Source organism: Notamacropus eugenii, chromosome 3 (assembly GCF_028372415.1).
Source record: "Notamacropus eugenii isolate mMacEug1 chromosome 3, mMacEug1.pri_v2, whole genome shotgun sequence".
NCBI classification, from domain to species: Eukaryota; Metazoa; Chordata; class Mammalia; order Diprotodontia; family Macropodidae; genus Notamacropus; species Notamacropus eugenii.
Genome location: NC_092874.1, coordinates 111851621 through 111879326, shown reverse-complemented (window position 1 = coordinate 111879326; position 27706 = coordinate 111851621). Strand labels below are relative to the sequence as shown.

Here is a 27706-nt window from a genome sequence, read left to right as displayed (position 1 = left end):
ATGGTAACAAATATATACAAAAGGCAGGAAAAACTGTGTGATTTCTCTGTCAAGGGAGATAGTCTTCAAACTCAGAAGGATAGAATCCAAATGGTTAATAAGAGACAGTAAGAAAGTACTTAGTTGCCCTGAATGAGCTTCAGTCACCAATCCCTGATGAATGAAATCCAAGGATCTGGAAAGAACCAGTGGATTTGATTGCTCAGTTGTTGTAATTATCTCCAAAGAGCATAAAGAATGGTTCTGCAGGACGATAGAAAGACAAACACAGCCCTCTTCGAAACAAGAAAGAAGCTAGATAGTGGTACAATCAGATTCAGAACCAAGTAAATGCTCAGACCCAACTACTGGTAATTAGCGAATCCTTGACCTACCACTCAGAACCTGGGTGAATATTGGCAAGTTACTCATCATTTCTCAACTGGGGTTAGATGACTTTAAAAGTCTCTTGGAGTTCTAAAGCTCTGATCCTATGTCTGTCCTTCAGAGGGTTTCTGTGATCTACATAAACTGTGTGTAGATGTAGAAAGCTGAAAGTAACAGCTAAGCTTCATTAGCTTGTGACATTTCATTTCAGGAAACCTCTCTATGAATACCACTTTCAGAAGGATGCAAGACTCAGTGAAGACAGTATCTGGAAAGTGGTAGCTTTAAAATGCTAGAAATGTTAAAAAAAAAAAATAGTAGAAGCCCCTAAGATGAGTTTGGCCATTGAAGGGGTGTAGAGGGCAAATCAGACCCACTCTGAAGGTAGCCTGCGTCAGAGTTGGCTTCGTAAGAATCACTTCTGTCTGCAGGTAGCTGATTCTTAATTCAGTCTGCCTACTCACCATGGTCAAGGATGTATTTCACAATATCTCCATTCCCAGTTTTAGCTGCGTAGTGAAGGAGTGAACAGTGATCCGGTCCCTGGATTAGTAGACTGCCTCCATTCTTATAGCACTCGATGAGCTGAAAAAACAGACACAGAAAGAAACTGAGGAATCGTTTGGAACTCAGGTAGAGCGGAAGAGGCAAATCCTTAGACTAAAGGTGGCGCACCACAAATGCTGTCTGCCTTGGAGGACCCAGAGGAGAAGCCAAACAATGGAAATCACATCCCTCAGTTGGATCATTTCTCAAATAGGCAGCCAGGATGTTCAGCCATCTCTACCTATCTCCTGATATAATCATATTCATTACATAGCCAAAGTATAACTGATATACATGCAAATAACCACTTATTTTTTATTTCTCTTTTTTCTATGATAGAAGGGGTGTGTGTGTGTGTGTGTGTGTGTGTGTGTGTGTGTGTGTGTGTGTGTGTATGCACGTGCTTACATACATGCTGCATAAACCTATTGCCACCCCATCTGTTTAATAATTCTTCTGGACGGGAAAAGGAGAGAGAAGACTTAGTGGAAACAGGCACAGACAAAGTTTACTCCCATAGCTAAGCTACTGCTCCATGGATAAAGCTTTCTCATTTTCTTTAGACTTCCATATAGGGTATGAAATAAAAATAATAATTCAAACAGCATTGCAACTTTTGTATAGTGCTTTGTGGACATTATTTTAGTTGATTCTCCCAACACTGTGAGATAGAGACTATAGATATGATCATCTTAATTTTACAGAAGAGAAAACAGGCTTAGGGAGGTCAATACATGGCCACAGAATTTGTGGCAGTGACTTGAACCCAGATCTTAAAGACCTAATTCCCAAATTTCAAGTCCAGCAGTATTTCCTTCATAAAATACTTATGAAACATTAATGTGTTTAGTTGATGGAAGAATAATGTGAGTTTAGTTTTCTGTGGCCAAGAAGAGTTAGCGTGAATATCTGCTATTATATCCTGCCTCAGATTCTTACTAGCTGTGTGAATATAGGCAAGTCACTGAATATCTCTTGAGCCTCAGTTGCCTCTGAGGGAATAATGGGAACATAAGAATAATGGGTATAATAATAGTACCTATCTCACAAGGTTATTGTGAGGATTGAAATATTAATGTATGAAAACCATTGGGGCAGCCAGGTGGCACAGTGGATAGAGCAGCAGCCCTGGAGTCAGGAAGACCTAAGTTCAAATTCAGTCTCAGACACTTGACATTTTTTAGCTATGTGACTGTGGGCAAGTCTCTTATCCCCAATTGCCTCACCAAAAAAAAAATCATCTGCAAAACTTAAAGGAGTAGATAAATATGAGCTATTATTATTATCTGGTTATATACAGGATGAATGAGAGGTCATATGGAAAAATGAATGCATTATTATATGTCCCTGGTTCACCATACCTAGACTACAAGATGTTATTCTTGGTGCTGTAACCAAGAAAAACAACAGAGAACAGTCCACAGAAGGCTTCCTCTATTCAGCAGATGGAGTGACTTCTGTATGAGGATAGACTTTTTAAAAACACAATTTTTAAATTTTAATTTACAATTACAATTGTAATTTTAAATTTTAATGTAAAAATGTAAATTTTAAAATTTATAATTTTAAAAATAAAAATTATATGGGAATTATTAATCTAGAAAGATGAAAATCTAGGTGGAGATGTGGTCACACACAATCTAATAAGTGAGAATGTAGACATGGCGAGCAAACTTACATTCATTAAATGGCACATTACTAGAATTACAGAGCCCTCTTTGAAGTTTGGAAAAAGGAGCTTTAGGTACTGCCTAACCCAGCAGAAAGTAAACACACATTATTCTTTTATCTAGAGAGGCTATATATGAGGCAGACACAAATACTCACATCTTTAATAAAGATAATAAGGGTAAATTCACTGATGAGGAATACATACCAGGCTAGTACAAAGAAGCAATAGATTTTTTATGGTAGGGAGGAAAAGTGGTGCAGCCCTGAGCTCAACATCACACATAAACCAAAAGAGACAACTATGCATTGCCCTATGAGGTCACTACTGGAAACAGCATTAATAGAATACAAAGCTGGCTGAGCCCTCAGGTTAACTCAGGATATTTTTTATGTTCTCATGCAAAAATTACACACCCTGTAAATATCCAGGCCATGGAAAGTAGGGCAGGTTTGGCATTTTTCCACACTGTAGTTCAAGATAATCTAATATAGTTTATAGCACATACAAGGCACTGAGGATACAAAGATAAAACATAAGCAAAAGCCCCTTCGCTTAAGAAGCTTATATTCTCTTAGGGGAATGTCCTTTCTATCCCTAGCTATAGGAAATATTTCTTACAGTGATGTATTATTGGGAATGTATCCCCCAAAGCAAGAATAAATTAAACTCCAAGAGTATGCTCCTATTTTCCATTCAATTCAATGAGTATGTATTAAAGAACCTAATTATTATGTGTGGGACACTGTGCTAGGTAATGTGAGGTGAAAAAAATGAAACCATCTTCACCTTTAAGAAGTTTGCAATCTAATTAGGAGGATGTGACAGGCTTGCAAACATGGATTTTACAAGGTAGAAAGTGATAGAGTACAAAGAAGAGATATAGAGAAAGTGCTGCCAAAGGAAAATTTGAGGATGGGAGAGAGGGAGGGAGAGAGAGAGAGACAGACACAGACACAGAGACACACAGAGACAGAGACAAAGTCAGAGAGACAGAAAAAGAGAAAAAGAGACAAAGACAGAAAGACAGTGACAGAGAGAGGGGAGAGAGACAGAGAGAGAGACAGACAGAGAGACAGAGACAGAAAGACAGAGTGACAGAGAGAGGGGACAGAGAGAGGGGAAAGAGAGAGACACATAGAGAGAGAGACAAAGAGACAGATACAGAAAGACAGAGTGACAGAGAAAGGGGAAAGGGAGAGACACAGACAGAGTCAGAGAGACAGAGAGAGATGTTATTCAGTTTGAAGAACTGAGGACAGTCTTTATAAAGCATGTGGTACCTGAGCTGGTCCCTAAAGGTAAAGGATTCCCACAGGTGTTTTTGATATGAACTAGGTCTGCCCTGGTATGCACAGGTGAGAGAGGGCCACTAGATGAGATTGGGGAGCAGCTGGCTCATCAACCTATAAAATCTCCTCAGCCTGGGGGCTCCCTTTCTTCATTGCCCAATGCCCCTCTGGAGGGAGGGCCCACAAAGTCCAAAGGCTCCATTTAAGGAGGGAGTTCAGCTCTGGATGTCTCCTCATCTTTCACCAGGCTGCTCTACTTTGGGGCTTCTCTGATCTCTCCACTATGGCCCTGAAATGGGCACCTTCCCTGGAGCTCCCTGCCCCACACCTTTCTTTTGTGCACTGCCTTCCCCTAGTTAAATTGTAAGCTCCCTGAGGGCAGAGATTGTATTTCTTTCTTTTTTTTCCCATATTTGTGCCCCTAGCACTTAGCACAGTGCCTGGCATGTAGTAGGCATGAAATAAAAGTTTCTTGACTGACTATATAGAATGCATGAAGGGCAGTGAGAGCAAATAAGGAATACAGGAACTAGACTGTCGAGGCAATTAAATGACAGCCTAAGGAGTTTATTCCAGATACCCACTAAAGATTTTTTGGCCAGGGGGAGGAGACTGGTCAGACATGCTTTAGGCAGGTTATGTGGATGGCTATGTAAATGATGGATGAGAAAGTAACATAGACTAGAGGCAGAGAGACAAGATAGTCTAGAGAAGAAATGGTGAGCACCTGAATGAGCATGGTGGCAGCATGAGTAGCGATGATGTTGTGGAGGTGGTGTGGACAGGATTTGGCAGCTTCTTAGACATGGGGTGAGGTGAGGGAGAGGGAAAAGTAAAAGAGCATCTTCCATTTTTAAATTCCACTGCCACTGATTCCCAACTAGGGATGATAAGGGAGGGGGGGGGGTTGGGATAGCAGAAGATAGATTCCATTTTGAGCCTGTGTTTGAAATGACCATTGTGTCCACTTGTGTCCATAATATAATAACAGCTAACACTTTGTAATACTTCAAGGTTTAAAAAGCTCTTTATAAATATGATCTCCGGGGGCGGAGCCAAGATGGCAGAGTAGCAAGACGCACATACACATAGCTCCAAACCCACAACCCATAGAATATCTACAAAAAAGTAACTCATGGCGAATTCTGCACCCAGAGGCCACAGAACATTGGAGCGAGGGAGATTTCTGTTCCAGAGAGAACTGCAAACCTCTCGCAAAAGGTCCTTCGCGCACGGACTGGGCGCCGGGACTGGGAGCTGAGTACAGCCCTGCCGCGGCCGAGGTACCGAGAGGAAAAGATCTGAGCGGGCTTCAGGGGCGGAATCTCCACTGGCCACGCGGGTCCCTCCACCCACAGGTGACAGGGGTCAGTGAGAGGGTCTCTTTGGCAGGTTGAGAGGGGAGTGGGGTGCCCCCATAACTCAGGCCCCCTTGGGAGGCAACAGGGGAGACGGGAGCAGACCGGGGCTCCCCAAGCAGGCAGGAGCCCGGATCCATTGTTGAAGGTCTCTGCATAAACCCCCTGAGGGAACTGAGCCTGAGAGGCGGCCCTGCCCCCACCTGAGCAGCTGAACTTAATCTCACACTGAATAGCAGCCCTGCCCCCGCTGAAACCCTGAGGCTGGGAAGCAGCATTTGAATCTCAAACCCCAAGCGCTGGCTGGGAGGATCCGGAGGCGAAGTGGGTGTGAAGAGAATATTCAGAAGTCAAATCACTGGCTGGGAAAATGCCCAGAAAAGGAAAAACAAATAAGACTATAGAAGGTTACTTTCTTGGTGAACAGGCATTTCCTCCCTTCCTTTCTGATGAGGAAGAACAATGCTTACCATCAGGCAAAGACACAGAAGTCAAGGCCTCTATATCCCAGCCCACTCAATGGGCTCAGGCCATAGAAGGGCTCATAGAAAATCAAGTTAGAGATGCGGAAGAAAAGCTGGGAAGAGAAATGAGAGACATGCAGTCAAAGCATGAACAGCAGATCAGTTCCCTGCTAAAGGAGACCCAAAAAAATGCTGAAGAAAATAACACCTTGAAAAATAGGCTAACTCAACTGGCAAAAGAGGTTCAAGAAGCCAATGAGGAGAAGAATGCTTTCAAAAGCAGAATTAGCCAGATGGAAAAGGAGATTCAAAAGCTCACTGAAGAAAATAGTTCTTTCAAAATTAGAATGGAACAGATGGAGGCTAATGACTTGATGAGAAACCAAGAAATCACAAAACAAAACCAAAAGAATGAAAAAATGGAAGATAATGTGAAATATCTCATTGGAAAAACAACTGACCTGGAGAATAGATCCAGGAGAGATAATTTAAAAATTATGGGCCTACCTGAAAGCCAGGATCAAAAAAAGAGCCTAGACGTCATCTTTCATGAAATTATCAAGGAAAACTGCCCTGAGATTCTAGAACCAGAGGGCAAAATAAGTATTCAAGGAATCAACTGATAACCACCTGAAAGAGATCCAAAAAGAGAAACTCCTAGGAACATTGTGGCCAAATTCCAGAGTTCCCAGATCAAGGAGAAAATATTGCAAGCAGCTAGAAAGAAATAATTCAAGTATTGTGGAAATACAATCAGGATAACACAAGATCTAGCAGCTTCCACATTAAGGGATCGAAGGGCGTGGAATAGGATATTCCAGAAGTCAAAGGAACTAGGACTAAAACCAAGAATCACCTACCCAGCAAAACTGAATATAATTCTTCAGGGGAAAAATTGGTCTTTCAATGAAATAGAGGACTTTCAAGCATTCTTGATGAAAAGACCAGAACTGAAAAGAAAATTTGACTTTCAAACACAAGAATGAAGAGAAGCATGAAAAAGTAAATAGCAAAGAGAAGTCATAAGGGACTTTACAAAAGTTGAACTGTTTACATTCCTACATGGAAAGACAATATTTGTAACTCTTGAAACTATTCAGCATCTGGGTACAGGGTGGGATAACACACACACACATGCACACGCACATGCACACACACACAGAGACAGAGTGCACAGAGTGAACTGAAGAGGAGGGGATCATATCTTAAAAAAAAAATGAAATCAAGCAGTGAGAGAGAAATATATTGGGAGGAGAAAGGGAGAAATGGAATGGGGCAAACTATCTCTCATAAAAGAGGCAAGCAAAAGACTTTTTAGTGAAGGGAAAGGGAGGGGAGGGGAGAGAAAAACATGAAGTTTACTCTCATCACATTCCACTAAAGGAAGGAATAAAATGCACACTCATTTTGGTATGAAAACCTATCTTACAATACAGGAAAGTGGGGGATAAGGGGATAAGCAGGGTGGGGGGGATGATGGAAGGGAGGGCACGGGGAGGAGGGAGCAATTTGAGGTCAACACTCATGGGGAGGGTCAGGATCAAAAGAGAGAACAGAAGTAACGGGGGACAGGATAGGATGGAGGGAAATATAATTAGTTCTTACACAACACTACTATTATGGAAGTCATTTGCAAAACTACACAGATCTGCTTGCCTTCCAAAGGGAAGGGGTAGGGAGGGAGGGAGGGCAGATTGGCAGACAGGGGCAATTAGAACGCGCGGTGTTTTGGGGTGGGGGGAGGGGACAAAAGGGGAGAAATGTGGAACCCAAAATTTTGTGAAAATGAATGTTAAAAGTTAAATAAATTAATAAAAAAAAGTTTCCCATAAAAAAATAAAATAAAATAAAATAAATATGATCTTCGCTGGCCCTCACAGCAGCCCTGGAAGGCAGGTGCTCTTATTATCCCCATTTTATAAATGAAGATATTGCGGCAAACAGAGGTTAAGTGTTTTAGCCAAGGTCACACAAGCTAGTAAGTATCTGAGATTTTAACTCAGGTCTCCATGACTACAAGTCCATGTTCTAACCGTCCCTGGGAGAGAGTTGCTGTTATTATTTTCCTTTGACAGATAAACTAAAGCTCTGAGAGGTTAAAGGACTTGGCCAGTGTCACACAGCTAGATATTGTACAAGGGAAAATTTTTACTCAGGTTTTCTTGACTAGAAGTCCAGAGTGCCACCCATTATCACGCTTAACTACCTAATCTAATTCTGTGAGGGGCGGTGTACAAACTGGAATCACAGAAAGAGATGCAGCTTCTGAACTTATATTCACTAAAGACTAAAAGAAACAAGAAGAAAATAGGGAGCAAAACAAGGAAAGAGAAGAAAAAAGAAAGCCATTGTCTCTTTGCTTTCATTTTAGACTTCTCTGGTTACAACAGAGAAAGGTCAATATAACTATTACATACATACATATATACACACACATACACACGTGTGTGTGTGCCATCAGGTGTATGTATATATGTAGACATATTTATAGACACACACGTAAATGAATGTGCATATCTATATCTCTCTCTATCAATGAGGCAGCTAGGTGGCAAAGTGGCACATGGGGCTGGGACATAGGAAAATTCATCTTTCTGAGTTCAAATCCAGCTTCAGATTAGCTGTGTGACCCTGGGCAAGTTACTTAACACTATTTGCTTCAGTTCTCTGGCAAACCATTTCAGCATTTCTACCCCAGAAACAAATAAACAAAAAACAAATTGGGGTCATAGAGTCAGACATGACTGAAACAACTCAACAATAACAAAAATCTATCTTTTATTTTTTTTAAATAAAATACTACTTAGAAGAAAGGCAGAGTCATTTGAGGACTGGGAAGACAGGGCTGATGATCCGTCCAAAAGAATGGAGAAAATGGAATGAGAAGAAATGTCTAAGAATGTTGAAGTTTTGCCTTTTCCACTTGGATTTTGGGCCATAGGTTAAAGGTAAGTAATGTATTATAATCTGGATAACGAGAATCCTTTTTCTGCAGTGGAATGCTTACTTCTGACTGGCCAATAGATAAGAATCAGATTGGGATTGTATAAAGGTACAAGGAACCAAAGTGCTTAACTGTTTCTAAATTTACCTTTTAAAAAAATAGCTTCCCACCCACTTTGTGACAGACCAGGGAATGGACTCTGACTACAGAATGAGACTTTTTTTGGACATGGCCAATGAAGGAATTTGCTTTTCTTGATTATACTGTTTGCAACACATTTAATTTTTTTGCTTTCTCAATGAAGGTGGGAGTTGGTTGGGAAGGAGAGAATGTGAACCTACCAATAAAATATAATTAGATTAAAAAATCAAAAAGAAAAAATACCATCCTGCTTTAAAAAAAAAATAAATTTGTACCTTAGTTTAACACAATAAAAACATTCTTTAAAGGCTCCTTCTAACCTTAATGTGAGGAAACAAACACTTATTAACCACATTATGCCTTTTAAATGTGCAAAGGATACTATGTTTCTCAACTTTTATTCTATACCATTGTTATTTGCCCCCAGATCTAAAAATTCATAGCTATAGAGAATTTGCAGTTCCTCTTACCAATGCAGATTGGTATCCTATCTGATATTTATAGTCTTTTTTAAGCCTGAGCAACTGAAAGGCTAAGGTCACACTTGCCTGTGGTCACACAGCTGATACGTGTCAGAGACAGAATTTACAGAATCATAGATTCAAAAGTGGAAGAGACCTCAGAGAATACTGAGTCCAATTCCCCCCCAAAAAATACAGATGAAGAAACTAAGGTCCAAAGAGGTGACTTGCCCAGGGTCACACAATTGATACGTGTTTAAGTCTAGATCTGGACCCTGGTTCTACTAACTCCAAATCCTGTGTTTATCTACTGTCTTCATGACTCTCTAAGAAAGTCACAGATCAATATCTTCCTGACTTTTAAGCCAGCTCTCTAGTTATTCAAATTCTTATGGCCTATATGATGGATAGGGGGGTCATGTGCATTGATAACTGATGGCAAAAGAGAGGAGGTTTGAAAAATAAATTAATGACTATAATAATGGAAGGAGAGAACTAGAAAGGCAAAGGATTGAGTGAAAAAGAGAAGAACTCTGCATGGCTGTTTAGTTATTAGGCATGGGGCCCCTCTAGGAGGAGAATTCTCACGTAAGACTTCAGAGAATTGATCCAGCCTGATGCAGACAGCAGGAAACACATCCAATATAGATTTAGAAATGTATTCCAAGGGTGATGTTCACTTATTTGATTCAATTCTTGGCCACAATTCTCTCTGATGTTTTCTCTGTCCCTTTTCTATGACTCATTTATTTCTTCTTCCCACTAGACTCAAATAAGTACATCTTACAAATGTCATGCCTGAGAAGCCCTGTACTTTATCTACCTGACGGTACATATCGTCCACATGATCTCCCAGACATAACAGCTGGTAAATGATGAAAGGGGAAGAAGATGGGATGCATTTCTTACAGAGTGGGAAGTGGTAGGGGGCATACATAGTTCGTGCTTTCAGCAGACCCATATACTCAAAGTTTGCAGATCTCTTATCTCTGCTGAAAATGTGGATTAACACTGAGTTGCTATGTTTAAAAAAAAATGTTTTATGGCTGCGTTTTGATTTTACATCCCTGTCTACTACACCCCCTCCCTGGTTGAATCCTCCCTTATAACAAAGAGTAACAGTTAAGCAGAAACAACAGATAAAACAACCTTGTATTATAATGTATGCAGCATTCTGCCCTAGTAGCCCATCTCCTTTTATTTCTGAGAGGAGAGAGGTATTTTTTCATTATCTATGAGTCCACTCCCCAAAACCTTTTGTTTTGAAGCTAGAAGTAAAAGCCTCCTCTACTCTTAAGTAAATTGACCTGTACCAAAAATTACCAAGTTTCATTTTCAGTCCCACAGAAGAAAGATCTTTCAAAGGTTCACCCCCTCCAGAAAATACGATGCTGACATAATCCTGGACTATCCAACTTCCCTCTGGGAACTATGTTTCAGTGACTGTCAGAATAGTGCCTACAAAAATATATCAAGATGGTCTCTGAAAAGAAATCTCAGTCCCTCAAGCATCCATACTTAGAGATCAGGGACTAGATTGTATGCTTATTCTATTTCCTGCAGACACTCCATCTACTTTAATTGATCAAGGTAATTGCCTTATGGAGGCCACTTAACTTTCCTTCTTAATAAGAAATGTGGGAGCTACTACTATATCTCTCCTCTGATCTTAGCAATCCATACCTTTTTGTTAGCACGCAAGTTAGCTCAGTCAAAGAAGACAAATGGCAGATGGGCCTCACTCATGACAAAAGCCTGCTGGCTTGGGATGAGGGATGGCATTGAGAGTTCTTGAAGAATTTCTTACCTTCATTAGGTCTCCAGCTATGACTGCCTGTACAAGTGCTGTAAGAGACAAAAGAAAGACTTCCTATTAGTTCTAAGACCTCCTTTTGAAATATTTTCAAGGTCCAGGGACCTCATTCTCCGGAAATACAATTAACATGTAGGGGAAGAAGGAGTAAGGTGTGTGGAAAAAGAGCATAAATGGGGCAAATTTATGAAATTGATTGATTAGCCTTTTATATGCTCTTCTTAACCCATCCAGGCACCTTCCTATGGCACATACTAGCCCTGGATTTGGCTTCTTTGTACTCCTCATGTACTAATACTCAGAGCTTGTCACTGTCATGCTTTCCCAATAACGCTTGTTTTGTATTTCACTGACTTGGGAACCAAGGTATCAAAGAGTTTGTCTTAAAAAATTAATCTCAGTTAAAGGGAGAAAACTAGAGACCCAGTAAAGCAATGAGTATAGTGCAGTAGAAGTAGTAGTAGTAGCAGCATTAGTAGTAGTAATAGTGGTGGTGATGGTGGTGGTGGTGGTGGTGGTAAAGGTAGTGGTGAAGTAGTGATGGTAGAAATAGTAGTAGCAACAGTAGTAGTAGTTGTCATAGTAACTAGCATGGATATAATTCTTTGAGGTTTATAAAATGCTTTGCATTGTCATCTTGTTTGATCCTCATGATAATCCCCTTAGTTGGATCCCCATTTTACAGATGAAGATACTGTTAGCTACCATCCTATAGCTTTCCTTTTTGAAGCTACGCTTGAGAAGGTTGTCTGCAACTGATGCCTCCACTTCCCTTCCTCTTATTCTCTCTTAACTCTCTACAGTCTTTACATCATTCAGCTGAAATTGCTCTCTCCAAAATTACCAATATTTTAACTGTCAAATCTAATGGGCTTTCACAATCCTCATCCTTCTGGACCTTCCTGCAGTCTCTCACATAACTGATCACCTTATCCCTGATACTTCTCTTTAGGTGCTCATGACACTACTTCATCCTGGTTTTCCTCCCATATAACTCACTGATGCTTAGTCTCCTTTGCTGGATTAAGCTCCCAAACTGTGGGTGTCCCCAGGGCTCTGTCCTGGACCTTCTTCTCTTGTCCCTTTCTACTGTTTGGCTTGGTGGTTTCATTAGCTCCCATGGATTCAATGATCATTTTTATGAGGATGATTCTCAGATCTATTTATTTGTCCTAACCTCCAAACTCATCTCCAAATACCAGATACCGGGCAATCTGTAGATAGCTTAGATTCAGCACTTCAAAAACTCAATGCATTACCTTTCCTGTCCCCTTCTCAAATTCCTGATTACTATGTAGAGTATCCCATTCCTCCCAGTCACCCAGGTTTCCTATCTAGCTGTCATCTTTGGCTTTTCCCTCTCTCTCACTCCTCATATCTAATCTGTGGACAAGGTCTGTTCATGAATTTACCTTCATAACATCTCTTTTATATACACACTCCACCCCTCTGGCACTGCCAAGCACCACATGACACATGGCTTACTGTAATAGCTTGTTGGTGGTTATTTGTGCTTTAAGTCTTTCGTCCACTTGTCTATCAAAGTCATCTTTTCTTTAGCAATTATTTTTTTTTGACAAGTGCTTTGTAAACTTTAAAGTGACATATAAATTCTAACTATTATTATCATTAATTATCTTATTTGCAGACTCGTATTCTACTTCTTTCCTACTTCCAACAGAATATAAGCTCCTTGGAAGCAAATATGTATTACTGTCTCTTTAGCTCCAATACCTATGGTGCCTTTCACATCATTTAATACAATTTGGTTGAATTGTCTTGAACAACACTATTTATCTCAAAGAGTTGTTATGAGGGAAGTATATCAGGAACGTTTGTATACCTTAAATCAGGGATGGGGAATCTGCAGCCTCCAGAACACATGTGGCCCTCTAAGTCCTCAAGTATGGCTCTTTGATTGAATCCAAACTTCACAGTTTTATTTGGATTCAGTCAAAGGGCTGCACTGGGGGACCTACAGGGCCACAGGTGGCCTCAAAGCCACAGGTTTCCCACCCTTGCAAATCATTGTATATATGAGAATGATGGTGTGACTACGAAAAAGAGAAGCAGAAGCATTTCTTTGTCATCAGTTGCCAAGATATGATCTTAATTTTTTTTAATGGAGATTTGGGTTCTGAATGCCTTTTGATTATTTTTCTTTCCTTTAATTTTTTCTCCATTTGTACTTATAGAAAACCATCACAACTGCTGCATTTATATGTAGAAATGTATGTATGCCAGAGACAGACAGACAGCTAGTCACCTTCCCATAGGCATTAAGTTTATTTGTGTTTGATTTTAGTTTTTCTATGCAATGTTTAGGGGTAAGCACTAGTCCATCAGCCATTTCAGGGCCTAGGGTAGAAGAAAAAAAAATCTAACATTCACTGTCCTTTCTGGTAATGTCTTGATTTATATGGCCTTTTGGTTCTTCTTTATCCCCAAGAGACTTGCAATAACAAGGAAATATAACTCTCTCTGTTTGTCTCGAATAAAATCCCTAGACTGAGTACATGAAAAGAAGTTTACATTTTCTTTTCCATAGAAAATATCCCCACCTCACCGAGACACATGTTGCTTAGTCTTCTCATTAGATGGGGCTCAGAGATGCCACACAAGTGGTAGAGAATTCTCTATAAGAATCTTCAAGCATAACCTCAAATTTAGTTCTATAAATGTGTTCGAACACAGTAAGAATTCTGAAGCCTGAGTTGGGACCCCTGAACCTCAAGATACCCCATAATGTATATCCATTCTCCCTCCTCTCCTTACCAGCTTCTTGAACACAGTATAAGCATCACTAATCATCTCTATTTGAATCTACTCGCTCCCTCCCAGACTCAGTTCTCCAAGAGACAAGCTGCAAATGTAATCATGAATAATTTCTGAGTGCCAAGCTTCAGTATGGGAAGCAAGAAGGGTTATTTTTAAGTTGCACACTGCCCCAGGGCGACCATTATGCAAACATTAACTGGCACAAAGCTCATTTCTCTTCTTCTGACTAATGCTATTTCCTATGAGAACTGAAGCTTTAGATTTCTTCCCAATAAAAAAGAAATCTAAATTGCTCAGTATTCTGCTCCAGACAACTTCTCCTGAAAAAAAAAGTCTTAAGAACAAAGCAAGAGCAGGCTGTTATGATTACAGCATTTTTTTAACCATTTCTTGAACACTTTTCCTGGAGTCTGGCCTGCTATAAAACTTTCCTGTAAGGCAGAAACCACATTTCACAAAGTGAAATTGTTAATAGTGGAAAGAATACTGAGCAAGGGAAATGCTAGGTCAGATTCCCCGGTAGAGTTGGATGAGTGGACAGCCCAGGGACAAAAGGTATTGAACAGTTTACCTGGAGAGAGCAAGGAGAAAGAGAAATGTGACATCACATCACTTTAGCAATTAAAGCTGTCAAAAGTAGCAGCATTTCAGAGAAACTTCATTTCCTTTTAAAGCTTTTGCTTGACATTTCTGGAGCAGCCACTGAGTGATGTGTGGTTGGATAGTAGATTATTTTTTTAGTTTTTCTTCAGCTGTGGGTAACTAAGATTAAGCATAGGATCGCTTGTTTGTTTTCCTTTTTTAATAAGTTATTAAAATGACAGCAAAGGCAGAGTTAAGAGAATTTTGGAACTAGGAGTTAGAACAGGGGTTCTTAACCTTTCCTTTGTTTCATGGACTTCTTTGTCAGCTGAATAGGCCTATGAATCCTTTCTCAAAATGATGTTTTTAAATGCATAGGACTATAAAGGAAAGCAATTGTGCTGAAATGCTGTTATACACACACACACACACACACACACACACACACACACATATTGTAGGAGATAAGTTCAAAGTCTCCAGGTTAAGAACCCAGACCTAGAAGGGACTTTGATGATCATACACACTGAGTCCTTCATTTCTCAGCTGAAGAAACTGAAACTCAAGGAGACTGTGGTTATTGTCCAAGTCAAGGCATATACCCAAGTTTCTTTATTCCCAGGCTAGGCTTTTCCCTCTACCCCCAGGTGCCCTCAGATATTAGCTATCATTGATGACTGCGCTCTCATCTTTCTGTTCAGATGTATGCAACTCTTCGTGACCCCATTTGGGGTTTTCTTGGCAAGGATACTGGAACGGTTTGCCATTTCCTTCTCCAGCTCATTTAACAGATAAGGTAACCAAGGCAAACAGTGACTTGCCCAGTGTCACAAAGTTAGTGTCTGAGGCTAGATAAATTAGGAAGAGGAGTCCTGACTCCAGACATGGTGCAAATTTAGGAAAGGTCACATATGGCAGACAGAGCCAGAAAAACCTTAGCTCAGGTCCTACCCTTGGCACATACTTGGACAAGTCACTTAACTTCTCAGTGCCCAAAACAATGATCAAAGGCTAAGAGTTAGAGAAAAGGTCCTGATCTGCATGAGTGGAGGGAGATTCTTCATTGAGGAATTCCCTGTCCTCAAAAAACAGGGTATCCCTATCCTTATCATTTAGACACATTTTAAAAGAAATACACATGCCTATGTCTAGGACAGCTCAACTTAAATTAGTCACTTCTTAACTGGCACTATGATCCTTGGTCATTCCCTCTCTCTTCATTCCCCTGGTCCAATCAATTGCTTCTAATCAGTTACTGCTTCTAAAATATCTGTTCCTTTCCTTTCCACCCACACTAGCAACATCCTAGTTCAAGTCCTCATTATTTCTTGCCTACTCTTACCTAAACTACTATAAAAAGCTAGTCTTTCTATGCCCAAATGTTTCCTTCTCCAATCGCTCCTTGTTCACATAGCTGCCAAAAACAATGTTCTTATTATGCAGTTCTGATTATGTCATTACCGTGTCCAAAAACTCCTGGGACTTCTTTTGCACTCTGGATAATTTGCAAACTCCATAGGTTGGCATAAAAATCCCTCCCCAATCTGGCTGCAAACTACAGTGCCTTTCCAGACTCATTCCACAAAATTTCTCTTTGAGCTTTCCACACCCCAATCAAAAATCATTTGCTGTTCTGCCATTTAGTTCTTCTCCTATGGAAACGTGCCCTCCTCCATGCTTGAAATTGGCTTTCTCTCTGCTCTCCCTTTCCTCTTTCGGTGGAATAACTTGGGGCAAGAGGGCCCGAAATTAAAATATTAAACAGAAGTCAAGATCTCATGAAGGCAAACTGCATAAATGAAATAAGGGAATGATGGCATAACACGTCACACACATACACACACACACACACATACACACACACAAACACACACACACACACACACACACACACACACACTTGTTCTGCAAAGGTGCCCCCTACTTCTTTTCATGTCCTCCAAATTGGTTATATCTTTTGCCCCAGTTTTAAGTATCCTTATCCTCGTTTTAATCGTGTCCAACTCTTCATGACCTTATCTGAGGCTTTCTTGGCAAAGATGCTGGAGTGGTTTCTCATTTCCTTCTCCAGGTTATTTTACAGATGAGGAAACTTAGAAAAACAGGGTTGAATGACTTGCCTAAAGTCATGTAGCTAAGAAGTATCTGAGGTCAGATTTGAATTGAGGTCTTCCTGACTCCAGGTCTAGAGCTCTATCCACTGCACCACCTACCATCTCTTTGTACTCCTTTTCCAAGTACCATTGCTTTGCCACTCATGTCAAGTTAAGGGACTTACCTAATGTTACCTATGTAATAAGTAGCAGTGTTTGCTGTGCCTGAGGCAACTGGATATGTTGGCCAAGCTTAGTGGCCTTAGGACAATCTTTTAATGTCCTTATGCCATGATAACATAGATTCTTCATCCTCTGATGTTTTCCTAGATTGATGATTTTATAATCCATCCCCATCTTCATATTTAATAGCTCCACTGAAAGATCTAAGAGTCTAACATGAAGCATTTGGCTTTAAACTATACTCAAATGTGGACAAATTTCCCACTTGATATTTCCATATAATTATTATAACAGATAACCTTCATATAACACCTTAAAGTTTACAAAGACCTTTACATGTACTATCTCATTTGATCCCCAAAACTCAGTGAGATAAGTGTTATTATTGTCCTCATTTGACAAATCAGAAGACTGAGGTTTGAAGAGGTTTGAAGAGGTCAAATGACTTATCCAGGGTCACAGAACTAGTAAGTGTCTAAAATAGGATTTTAATCCATGTCCATCCTGACTCTGGAGTTTAGCACTCTATCTGCTGTATCACTTACCTGCCTTTTCTGTACTTAAATGTTTTACATCTATCCTTTAGGCCTCTAAAAATAAACTAGGTTGAAAAGCATACCCATATTTCAGACAGTAATAATCCTCCCCAAAATGGATAGAAATAGTTTTGAATCAAAGTAGCAAGATCTTCATTTTCCAAAGACAGAATCTGGGATAGTGGTGATGAGTGTGCCTTTTTATTTAAGAAGATCATGAGTGCCTAGGTCATCTGATCACCAGGAGGCACATTACAAGCCTTATCAGTAAACTGCAGTGAATTAATCATTGTTAGCCAAGGGCAGTTTGACCCAGAAAGAAGATGGAGTTGGACAAAGTTTCCTTCAACAAGACCAAAATAAGCAAACCTAAAGGGTTAATATAGAAGATAGCGTCTCATTGAATATACCACCACCATGTATACTCTAAGCAATTTAGTCACAGTCAGGGAAGGTGGAGAATGGGAGAGAAAAATTCCTGTATCCTAGTCTCACTTACAAAGAGATATTTGGAAAAATAATTTGTATTTACAACCTGCCATTTTAAAACATGAATTCATTAATCTTCCTAATGTCCATGCAAGGCAGGTGGCAGCTGGATGTAGAGAAAAGCTAAGTCATTAGTTTCAGGTCATAGAACAGGACTAAGAAGTGTCCTGACTCTCATACCAATGCAGCACAGTAAAGTGAAAGTGTTGTATTTGGAGATAGGACCTGGATTTAATCCTGATTCTTTCCTCGTGTGACCTTGGGTAAGTCAATTGACCCTTCGGGGCCTCATTTTCCCCGTCTGTAAAATGAAAAGGTAGGGTAAGGTAATTTCTATGGTTGTTTCTAGCTTTAAATCTTTGATTCTATAATCAGCCCACCTCACCTTTCTAGAATCAGATCTGTTCACTACTAACTTCTTTAGGGAGTTATATGTAAGCCTGAAACTTGCCTGGGGGATAAAATGTATGCTAGGCTGAATTTGAGTTTATTTGTCTACTACTTGTCCTCTATTCAATCATTTTCAATCTTGTCCAACTCTTTATGACCCCATTTGGTGTTTTCCTAGCAAAGATACTGGAGTGATCTGCCATTTCCTTCTCCAACTCATCTTATAGATGAGGAACGAAGGTTAAGGGACTTGCCCAGGGTCACACAGCTAGTCAGTGTCTGAGGCCAGATTTGAACTCAGGTCCTCCAGGGTAAGTAATGTATCCACTATGACATCTAGCTGCCCTATCTACTACATATATATACATATATATATACACATACACATACATACTACATACATTATATATATGCATATATACGTATATGTATATATGTACATATACATATATATGTATATACATATATATGTATATGTATATATGTACATATACATATATATGTATATACATATATATATATCTAATATATACACTACATATGTACTCAATACATCTATTGAGTATCCACAGAGTACAAAGATCTGAAGGAATTATAGTAAAGAGATATAAAACGAAATGAAGAAAACCAGAAGAAATATAAAGAATAACCAAAACATATCATTCACAGTAATATACTAACAAAATTATCACAAAAGTAATAGAGGAATACCTACAAAATATAAAATAAATGAACTATCAGAAGATCATATAGAAATCTTAAATAACCCAATCTGAGAAATAAAAATAGAACTAGCAGTAAATGAACTATCAAATAAAAACTCCTGATCCTGATGTATTCACAGGAGAATTTTATTAAAAATTTTGAAGAACAATTAGTACTAATACTTTGCAAATTATTCTCAACAATTAAGAAAGAAAGCACCCTACTATAATCCTTCTATGAGACAAATATAATTTTAATACCTAAACCTGTGAAGGTTAAAATAGAGAAGGAACACTGTAGATGAATATTATTAATGAAAATTGACTCATTAAAAAAAATCGTGTCAAACAGACTACAGTGATTAGTCTAAGAAACTATTCATTATGACCAAGTGGAATTTATACCAGAAATGCAAGGATGGTTCAACATTAGGAAAAGAGACAACATAACTAATCACATCAAAACCAAAATATCCAAAACTACAGGTTATTCAATAGATGCAGCGGGGGGGGGGGGGGGGGGGGAACTTTTGACAAAGTACACCATTCATTAATGCTAAATACCCTTCAAAGTAGAGGCATAGAAGGACCTTTCTTTTCCTGTCCTAAAAAAAAAAACTGTCTAAAATTGTATTGTTAATGTACTGTTAATGGAATGGGAAGATTTTTCTCATCCATTAATAAGCATATGTGACCTGCTTAAATTACATGGAAGCCTGAGTCACATGAGTCTAAGTCACATCAAGCAGGAAGGGTGTAGCAGAGCTAAGAAGAAGTGAGACAGAGCAGTTAGAGCTAGGAAAGAGAGAGGAAGCAAGCAGCTAGCTGTGAGTGAGAGAGGGGGTGATTTTGCTTAAGGGAGGTGGTCTGTGGGAAGGTCCAATAATGTATATAATCTTCTTGGTTACTCTAATGAATATCTTTGTTACTATGATGGATTTGGCTTTTTGGTGTTTGAAAAAATGTCTTGGTTCTGTTTTCAATGAAGAGAGTCTGTTATATCTTGTGATTCAAACCTGGAAATATGCCAATGTATTTATAACTGCCATTGCAGGTATCACCTTGGTGATATCAAAAGGAAAAGAAAGAATCATCTGCAATGGAGATATATTAGTATCTCTTCCATTAAATATGGGAGTGAAGCAAAGATGCTCGCTCTCCCCATGATTATTCAACTTAGTTCTGGAAATCCTAGGAAAAGCTTATAAGATAAGAAAAAGAAACCTAAGATAAAAATATAGAAAAAGAGAAACTGAAACAATTCTTATTTTTCCATTATATGATAAGATACTTGGAAAAATCCTTAGGAATCAGCAAAGATACTAACTGAGATAATAGCTTCAGTAAAGTTGTAGGCTACACACAAACTCAAAACCCACCAGAATTTCTATATAATAATAACAACAAAGGCCAAGAAGCAGTAATAGGAAGATAAATCTCATTCTAAACAATTACAAAATGAATAAAATATCCGGGCATCAACCTACTAGAGCACATAAAAGGATTGTATGGATTGTATTGCAAAGAATTCCTTAAAGAAATAAAGAACAATTTAAATAACTGGAAAAATATACAGTTTTCATAGGTAGGCCATCATAAGACCTAATAATAGCAACATTTATATAGCACTTACTATATGTCAGGCATTGTGTTGAACATTTTACTATTATTATCTCATTTTATCCTCACTAAAAACCCTGGAAGATAGGTACTATTACCCTGATTTTACAGATGAGGAAATGGAGTCAAACAGAGCTCAAGTGACTTGCCCAGAATCACTCAGCTAATAAGTGTTTAAGGATGTAAACAGTTATCAAAACACTTGCAAAGGAGTCACAGTCGCATGACAGAATAGTCCAAATGACCAATAAGAAATGCAAATTAAAACATCCCTGAGGTTTTACCCCACACTGAAAATTGGCAAAGATGGAAAAAAGAAGGGCAACAGTCAGGGATGGAGGGGTTAGAAAATGGTAAGTGCATAATACATTGTTGGCTGAGCTAGAAAGCAATTAGTATGTTTAAAAAAAAGTGACTAAAACAACCAATCCCTTTAAAGCAGAAATTCCATTAATGGGCTTGTATACTCTAAGTAAGTCATGGATAAGAAGGAAATCCCCATATACCCCACCATCTTTATAGCAGCACTTTTGGGGATAGCAAAGAATCAGAAACAATGTAATGATAACCAACATTGACAAAACACTTATTATATCTCTGTTTTGCAGATCACATGGACATGAACAATGTGGGAGTTTGTTTTACCTGACTATGCATATTTGGCATGAGGACTTTTCTTTCTTTCTCTTTCTTTTTTTCTTTCTTTCTGTCTTTTTTTCTTTTTCTTTCTTTCTCTCTCTCTCAGTGGGACAAGTGAGAGGGAGAGAAAATGTCTGCTTGTGAATTAAAAAATAAACATTTAAAAATGAAAATGAAAATTATTAACAGCTATGAAAATGTGGGAAAAATTTGACAGGAGTGGGGTTGCCTTGTAGTTTATATCTAGGAATCCTGCAATCTCTATCTTAAAATCTACTTACATAGTTCAATACTTCAAAATATCTGTGATTTTATCAGTGTGGCCACATTTTTCACCAATGCAAATTACAGCCCCCTCCACCTCTTAGTAGGCTATCTTCCTGAATTTCTTTGAACCAAAATAAATGACTTCCTGTTGGCCAACCTTTTGGTAAGGAGCCTCCCCAACTTAGTCGAGCTACTCTTGGGAAGACAGGCTGGTAGTAGATTTGCAACAGAAGCAAATAGGACCTGGCAAAGTTTGCCCTCTGCTGGCACAGACTTGGAAAACCCACGGTCCCTCTGCATGAGTCATGAGAGCACCATCTCCCATTTTAAATTCCTCCTTTCCTCCTCTTATCATTTGAACTTTTTAAAACAAAGAAGAAAGCAAACTCTGCCATCTCTGTAGAATTTAAATAATACACTGGATTCAGATGGCTCTAGAGGAAAAGTGAGGCTGGTGACCTGCACTGCCCTCCCTCACTCAAAAACAAAGTCAGTGCCAGTCATGTCATTGTTTCTCTGATGGCATAGTCTTCTTCACCAACAAAGGATGAACACACACACAAATAATACATTAATGGCCAGGAATCACTTTAAGATAATCTGTGCCCTATTTCCTAAAGGTGAATTTGGCCTTACTGGCCTGGCAGTGATGAAATAAGCTAATTAATAAGCACTTACCATGAGCATAAATTAAGCACTGGGGTACAAAGAAAAGTAACAACTTTCCCTGCCCTCAAGGAGTTTACATCCTAATGGAGGGGACAATATGCAAGTGAAGCCCATGCGAGATAAAAAGAGAGTATGTGGAAGGCAATTTAACGAAAAGGTAGAGGTGAGAAGGTGGCACATTTTCCACATGGGGCTTCTATCATGTATGATAAATAGCAAATGAGTCAGTGGAGCTGGAGAGTAGAGTACCTGAAGGGTATTAAAGTGGAAGAAGACTAGAGAGGGAGAAAGGGGCCAAGAATGAGCAACTTCAAATATCAAACAGGGTATGCTCAATCTCTTCTTGGAGGTAGCAGGGAGCCACTGCAGTTTAGTGAATAGGAAGGTGAGATGGTCAAACCCACGCTTAAGAGAAATCATTTTGGCAATAAGGGAAAGGTGGATTGAAGGGTGGAGAGACGAGAAAAGGAGAACAATGAGAAGGCTATGACAATAGTCTGGATAAGAGATAATGAGGGTCTGAACTTTGGTTGTGGCTGCGTGAGTAGAAAGAAGTGGGCACAGACAGATGTGAATTGTGAATTGTAGAAACAACAAGAATTAGCAACTGATTGGATATATGGGGTGGATGAGAGTGAGAAGCTGTGGGAGACAAACAGGTTGCAAGCATGGATAACTGAGAATACAGCAGTGTCCTCAATAACAATGGGAAAGTTGAGAAGGCAGAGTTTTGGGGGGATGAGACTATATGTAAGATCTCAGCTTAGATGAGGACAGACTAGATTGGCTAGTGAAAAGGCCACATTTTCAAAGAAGCCAAGGAAAAATTCCAACTTGGTAGTGAAACAAGACATGGTCTGGAGATATCATCAAGCTGAGTACATGATCAGAAGACCAGAGAAAATAATCACAGGAACAGTACCGCTTTGGCTGACATCTTTACTGTATTGTAAAAGTCCATTCTTTTTGTCTTTCTTTTTTTTTAATGCACAAGCAGGAGTAATTAATGTCACTTTCCAAAGTGATAGAGTGGAGGAAAATGTCACTGGACTGAGGGGGATTGTGGATGGGAGGATTCTGGCGGCTCCCGAGGCAATTTATCAACATGCAGCATGGCTTTGCTTTGGCTAGAAGAGAATTTCAGGCAGCATAATTAAACAATGATGAGTTCTGTTTTGTTTTTAAGGCAAACTAACTGTTTGGAAAGCTGCCTGCAGCATTTACTCATTTACAAAACTGATTTCCTCTCTTTTCACAAAGTGTGAGTTGCTGGAGTTTGCTGATAGCCCCATGGTTCGCCAGCGCAAGAAGCAATGAAAAAAGGGTAGTCTACCCTAGGAAACCATGCAAAGAAGTTGAGTAGGAAGCTCCTATTGCACTACAAGATTCCTATATGTTCTTCCTCAAGGTGAAGTTGACATTTCCAGTCATTTACTTATTTATTTCATTGTCCAAACACTCCCTCCTAGTAATCAAATTATCACTACCATTGTCTTTAGAAAGGATGCATCCATTGATATTATTCCACTTACCATCTTCATGACTTATGACTTCACAGACCATGACTCCATTCCCTGGCCAACACTCAATCATGTGGATCTTCCTCATTAAAATGTAAGCTATGGAGAGCAGGAACTAGTTTTTTGTATTTGTATCTTCACTGTTTAGCACAGTGCTTGGTGGATAGTAAAATCTTTTTTAAAAATTTATTTTATTTTCAATTCAGGGAAATATAATAACAATAAATTAATGATGCTAAAAAATCTTAAATGTTTTTCATACACACATACACCTCCCCACATCCTCCCCACAACACACACACACACACACACACACACACACACACACACACACACACACACATACACACACAAACATTTAGGAGAACCTAGAAAATCTAGCTTCAACCGAACACTGTTATACCTGTATCAACAATTAGAATAGAATCTCCTGTATACTTATTTTACTCTTTTTCTTAGTTGTTTTAGCTCCTCCAATTACATTATAAATTCCAAGAGACCAGAGGCTACTTGGTAGCTCTAATAACTAGCATTATGCCTTGCTTATAGACAATGTGTAATAGCTGTTTGTTGAATTAAACTGAATTGTTGTAGTTCAAGCAAACCCATGAATGGGGGCCAGAATTAAGCAAGCAATTCTCCTTGTACCTTGTGGTTAACCCCAAAGAAATGTGCTTGCCCCTATTAATGCATGAAACATGGAAAACCTTATATGGCAATGAAAATGAGACACATTGTATCAATTCGGCTCTGAGCAAAAGTCTTCCCCAACGTGGCTAATCCATTAAAATAGTTGCTATATGATAAGATATGGACAATTTTCAGAAAAAGGAGGTGTTCAGTGGAGTATTGTGATTTGAAGGTTGATACAAAGGACAACCTGCTTCTAAATTGTTCCAGTCAGCCTGCCATAGTGCCTTCCTCTTATTTGTTTTTTAAAGAGGCCTTTGTGTTCATCCTTCCTTGCCGAAGAAGACCATGCCATCAGAGAAATGATGACATGACCTGGCTTTGTTTTGAGTGAGGGAGGACTGTACAAGGTCACCAGCCTCTCTTCTCTTCCAGAGCCATCTGAATCCAGTGACCAGATATTCATCAAAATAACTGGAGATGACCCAGAATGCAATGGGAGCCCTTGGCCCCACGGGAAGGGAGGAAATCAGTATTTATTATGTACCTGTTATATCCCATTCTCATTGCTAAGCACTTTACAAATATTATCTCATTTGGCCCTCTTAAACATCCCATCAATAGAATCATTCCATTGGGTTAGACACCTAAGTGAGGGTACTATTTCCAGAAGACCACTGTTAATACGAGTGTAAAACTTTAAGCCAGAAAGCACTTTAGAGATCATAGAGACTAACCTCTTTATCAAATAATAATCAATCAACAAGAATTTAGCAAGAACTTATATTATGTGGTAAGCACTGTGGTAAGTGCTGGAGATACAAAGAAAAAGGCACAGTCCTTGCCCTCAAGGGGCTTATGTGCTAATAGGGGAGATCATATGATTTATATATCAGAACATAGACAGAAAAGGGAAGTGATTTGCACAAGATCTCACATTTGGTAGAGCCAACATTTGAACTGAGGGCTTCAAATCTACTGTGTTCAACTATACTATACCTAAGAAAGAAGGGACCCACTTTGGGGAATGAAGGACCTTCTTCCTTCTTTCATCCTTTCCCATTACTAGAGATTAGTCAGTATACAAGTGGGAAGAAAATGAAATACAATAAAGGTAGGTTTCCTTGTAAGCAGAAAGGAAAGGAGAAATATGGCAGTAGGTCTTGGGTGGCCATTGAGCATGAAGCTAGGCAGGACACATCATAAAAGTTGGAAGCACCCAGGATAGACACCAAAAGAGAATGTGATACTATAAACCAACTGCCTAACTTATTATTTTTTCCTATGGTTTTTACCCATCAACAACTATACCAACTAGGTGAAATAATTAATGAAAATGCAAATACCTGCCATATGGCAAGGAAAAAAGTGGGACGACTACAAGTAGGCTGGGCTGAAAAATGGTCAAAGATCTATAGCTACATAACTTGAGGTGCACACAGCTTTGCCGTGGATTTCTGAAGAATGATGTGTGTAGAGAATGCCATTTTATTTGTGGTACATGAGATAACTCCTCCTAAGCATTAGCTGTGAGTCAGATAGGGTCACAAGTACCAATGAGCTCAGCAAGAGGCAGCTAGCAGCAAAAATCAATAAGCTAATTTTATTTGGGTACAATGTGGAAGAAACATCTAGTTCTGCAGAAATGAACAAAAATGTATTAATCCTTCATAGCAGAACCACTGAAGGACAGTATGTTAAGTGAAATTTAAGCCTGGCTTCTCTATCAAGTGGATTTTGATAGATATCAAAAAAAAAGTCACCTTTCCCCAACATAGCAAGTCCATATTCCCAGTCCTCATGATCCTCTGAAGTAGCTGACATAATTAATCATTCACTTCTTGGTATTTCTCTTTCCAGTCCTTGGGCTTCCATAATAATGCCTCATCACAGATTTCCTCTTATCTCTGTGAATGCTCCTTCTCAGTCTCCTTTCCTTCTCATTCTCCTTTGATGGTCCTATGTATAGTTACCCACCAATGATTTGGTCTCAGGTCTCTTCATTTTCTCTGCCTTGACAATCTCCTAAATGCCCATGACATAAATTCTCATCTTAATATAGGGGAGCCCCAAATCTATATATCTAGCCCCTAATCTCTCCAATTATTTCCAACTGGCTTATGCACATCTCTACCCAGAAAGCCTCCTGTCATACCAAACTGAACATGTCCAGAATTTGAATTTCTCTTCTCAATAAAATATGCCCCTGCTCCCCAGTTTCCCTATTTCTTTCAATGTTATTGTAATCTTCTCAGTTTCCTTGACTTAGTGCATTAAAGTCATTTTAATTCCTTTCATCTTCCTGATATTCTGTATTTAAATCAGTTTCCAAATCCTGTTCATGAAATCTACATAATATCTGTAATGTCTGTCCCTTTTTCTTCATTTATGTTAATACAATCCTGGTTCAGGTCCTTATCATCTCTCACCTGGATTACTGTAATAGTCTTCTAATTAGTTACCTTGCCTCCAGTCTCTCCTCTCCTGAATTTCTTTCACAAAACTGCCAAAATAATCTTCCTAATGAGAAGATCTGATATTGTTCAAAAACACTAGTTAAAATCCTTCAGTGGCACCTTATTTATAAAATTCCTCAGGGTTTTCGCCTCCCAGATTGATTTTTTCTTTTTTGTCTAGGTAAAAGTCTTTTTTTTTTTTTAACCTACCCTTAATCACTGAATGGGTACTTCCTCAGACAAACTGAGACCCGGGAAAGACTTTAACTTAAAAAGGCCAAGTCATCCTGGGTCATCTCCAGTCATCCTGATCTATATCTTGCCCCTGGACCTAGGTGGCTCCAGAGGAGAGAGTGTGTCTGGGGACTTTGCACAGTCCTAGCTCACTTAGATTCAAATCACTTGAAAGTCATAACATCTCCTTTCTGATGTCATGGTCCTCTTTGAGAATGAAGGACAAATAACAATAATAACAACATTTATAAAATAGCAACTCAGTCAGACATTTGAGGACCTTCATAATCTGGTTTTTACCTACTTTTCCAGCCTTCCAACACATTACTCTTCATACACTCAAACTGAATTATGAGCTGTTCCCCAAGCTCAAATAGCCTCCTGCCCCTCCATTCATTCCCAAAAGAATTCTTCATGCCTGGAATGGAGTCCCTTTACCTACTGATTTAAATTTTTCTTCTTTCAAGACCCAGATTAAATGTTTCTTCCTCCAAGAAGCCTTCCCTAACATCAACAGTCAAAAATGATCTCTGCCTCCTCAAAATTTTGTTACACTATTTTATTTAGATCTCTCCTTTACCTTTATCACATTCTACTTTCTATCATATTCATTCTTGTTAGATTTTAAGGTTCTTGAAAAAAAGTCCACATATTTTTTCATATTTTTAATATTTTCATTTAAATATTTGGTGACGAATTCAAAGTTCAGACTCATACAAAACAATTAGTCTTTAAAGGAAACCCAAGGCCTATTTTCCAAAAAGCAGAGTTACAAAGCTAATATTGTACCTGGAGCTGGGATTTTCTTACCTACTTTAATTTATGGCCTCTTTTTACTAAAGAAATTGCAAGCATTTCCCCA

The 27706-nt window shown here is 39.0% G+C and overlaps 1 protein-coding gene across 1 annotated transcript in view; it reads right to left on the bottom strand.

Moving 5' to 3' along the window:
- The window catches only part of DGKI (diacylglycerol kinase iota), a 552077-nt gene that overhangs the window by 22914 nt on the left and 501457 nt on the right, over positions 1-27706 (bottom strand). Inside the window, exons 29-30 of the mRNA XM_072652615.1 lie at positions 11049-11086; positions 831-951 (exon numbers count right to left, since the gene is read on the bottom strand). Coding sequence (XP_072508716.1) covers positions 831-951; positions 11049-11086 — 159 coding nt within the window. The remainder of the gene's footprint in view (positions 1-830; positions 952-11048; positions 11087-27706) is intronic.